Source organism: Salvelinus sp. IW2-2015, unplaced genomic scaffold (genome assembly GCF_002910315.2).
Source record: "Salvelinus sp. IW2-2015 unplaced genomic scaffold, ASM291031v2 Un_scaffold932, whole genome shotgun sequence".
Lineage (NCBI taxonomy): Eukaryota > Metazoa > Chordata > Actinopteri > Salmoniformes > Salmonidae > Salvelinus > Salvelinus sp. IW2-2015.
In genome coordinates this window covers 339,106-341,432 of record NW_019942654.1, presented here as the reverse complement: position 1 = coordinate 341,432, position 2,327 = coordinate 339,106, and the positions used below count along the sequence as shown (strand labels likewise).

At 54.8% G+C, this 2,327-nt stretch overlaps 1 protein-coding gene across 1 annotated transcript in view; it reads left to right on the top strand.

The window, feature by feature from the left end:
* Positions 1 to 2,327, top strand: part of LOC112069205 (LIM and cysteine-rich domains protein 1) — a 42,883-nt gene that overhangs the window by 30,355 nt on the left and 10,201 nt on the right. Inside the window, exon 7 of the mRNA XM_024136493.2 lies at positions 1,217 to 1,436. Within this exon, the coding sequence (XP_023992261.1) occupies positions 1,217 to 1,432 (216 nt within the window). The 3' untranslated portion in view covers positions 1,433 to 1,436. The remainder of the gene's footprint in view (positions 1 to 1,216; positions 1,437 to 2,327) is intronic.

Here is a 2,327-nt window from a genome sequence, read left to right as displayed (position 1 = left end):
GACCAGGGCTCTTTGACCAGGGCCCACAGGGCTCTTTGACCAGGGCTCTTTGACCAGGGCTCTTTGACCAGGGCCCCACAGGGCTCTTTGACCAGGGCCCCACAGGGCTCTTTGACCAGGGCCCCACAGGGCTCTTTGACCAGGGCTCTTTGACCAGGGCCCACAGGGCTCTTTGACCAGGGCCCACAGGGCTCTTTGACCAGGGCCCCACGGGGCTATTTGACCAGGGCCCACGGGGCACAATTTGTGACATAACCTTGTAAGTGCCTGTAGGGCCCTTGTCTTTTCACCCTAGTAAATGCCTTTGTGGATGGTGATAAAACCAAGGATTTATGACTCAGTGAGGCAGTCTGTGTTCAGCTGCTAGGAAAGGACGTGTTTATGCCCTGTTAAAATATCAACTGAATAAACCCTGCTGGCTACAAATGTCTTACAAATGTGGGAGTAGGAGTTCTGTTCTCTCTCTGCTTCTCTCTGTCTTTGTCTCCATCTGTCTTTGTCTCCACCTGTCTGCTTCTCTCTCTGTCTCTGTCTCTGCTTCTGTTTCTGTCTCTGCTTCTGTCTCTGCTTCTCTCTCTGTCTCTGCTTCTGTCTCTGCTTCTCTCTCTGTCTCTGCTTCTCTCTCTGTCTCTGCTTCTCTCTCTGTCTCTGCTTCTCTCTCTGTCTCTGCTTCTCTCTCTGTCTCCGTCAGCTCAAGTGTGTACAATCCTTTGGATTCAGATGTTAGTCTCACTACAAAGTGACTGTACGTTGACATTGTTTTCAACTGAATGTCATTGTGGCTCCATCGAACGCTATCTTTTAAAAATATTCCATATAGTACATACAGGCCATCATTACGAGAGAGGACGACAGAGACAAACAGACAGCGCAGTATACATTTACATTTAAGTCATTTAGCAGACGCTCTTATCCAGAGCGACTTACAAATTGGAAAGTTCATACATATTCATCCTGGTCCCCCCGTGGGGAATGAACCCACAACCCTGGCGTTGCAAGCGCCATGCTCTACTAACTGAGCCACACGGGACCACACTTTAGTATGAAAACAATTAAAGGCTGACTAAACATCTGACTTTGATTTCTGGAATACCCCGCCCCCCATTCCTGTGGTGTCAGTTTGCTCAGTGGAGTTTTTTTTGTCTCCCCCTGTTCCCTCTCATTCCACATCTTTGCCCCCCCCCCCCCCATCTCCCCCGACTCTCCACTCCTACAGCATTGCAGTGGTTGCGGGGAACTCGCCCCCCTGACAGTCCTGTGGTGTATGCAGAGTGGGGCGGGCTACATGACAAGCAGTGGCACCCGACCTGCTTCGTGTGTTCAGAGTGTGTGGAGAGGCCTGGTGGATCTAGTCGTACTACTGAAGGGAGGGAGAGCTGCTCTGTGGAAGACACTACTGCCAGAGGACCGACCTCGCTGTTTCAGGATGTGATGAGGTGAGGGGAGACACCAGACCACGCTGTTCAGGATGCGATGAAGGTGAGGGGAGGGGAGACACCCAGACCACGCTGTTCAGGATGCGATGAGGTGAGGGGGAGGGGAGACACCAGACCACGCTGTTCAGGATGCGATGAGGTGAGGGGAGGGGAGACACACCAGACCACGCTGTTCAGGATGCGATGAGGTGAGGGGAGACAGCAGACCACGCTGTTCAGGATGCGATGAGGTGAGGGGGGAGTACACCAGACGCGCTGTTCAGGGTGTGGTGAGGGGAGAGGAGGGCGAGCGGAGAGGAAGGGGGGGCGGAGGAGGGATTGTCTGTGGAAGATAGGTACTGCGCCAGAGGACCAGATCCACGCTGTTTCAGGATGTGGGAGGCGGAGAGGAAGGGGGCGGGCAGAGGAGGGGGCGAAGATGGGCTACTCTGTGGAAGAACGGTACTGCCAGAGGACCAGAACCTCGCCGTTCAAGGGTCTGACGAGGTGAGGGACGGGTGCCAGACCAACGCTGTTCAGGGTGTGACGAGGTGAGGGGCGACACCAGACCACGCTGTTTCAGGGGTGTGACGAGGTGAGGGGAGCACCAGAACCATGCTGTTCAGGGTGTGACGAGTGGAGGGGAGACACCCAGACCTCGCTGTTCAGGGGTCTGACGAGGTGAGGGGAGACCCGCCAGACCTCGCTGTTCAGGGTGGTGACGAGGTGAGGGGAAACACCAGACCTCGGCTGTTCAGGGTGTGGACGAGGTAAAGGCTAAGAACACAAGACCTCGTTCTGTTCGCGGGTGTTTGACGAGCGGAGACGCCAGACCTTCGCTGTTCAGGGTGTGAGATGCTGTGTCTGACTGTAGAGATGCTGTGTCTGACTGTAGAGATGCTGTGTCTGGTA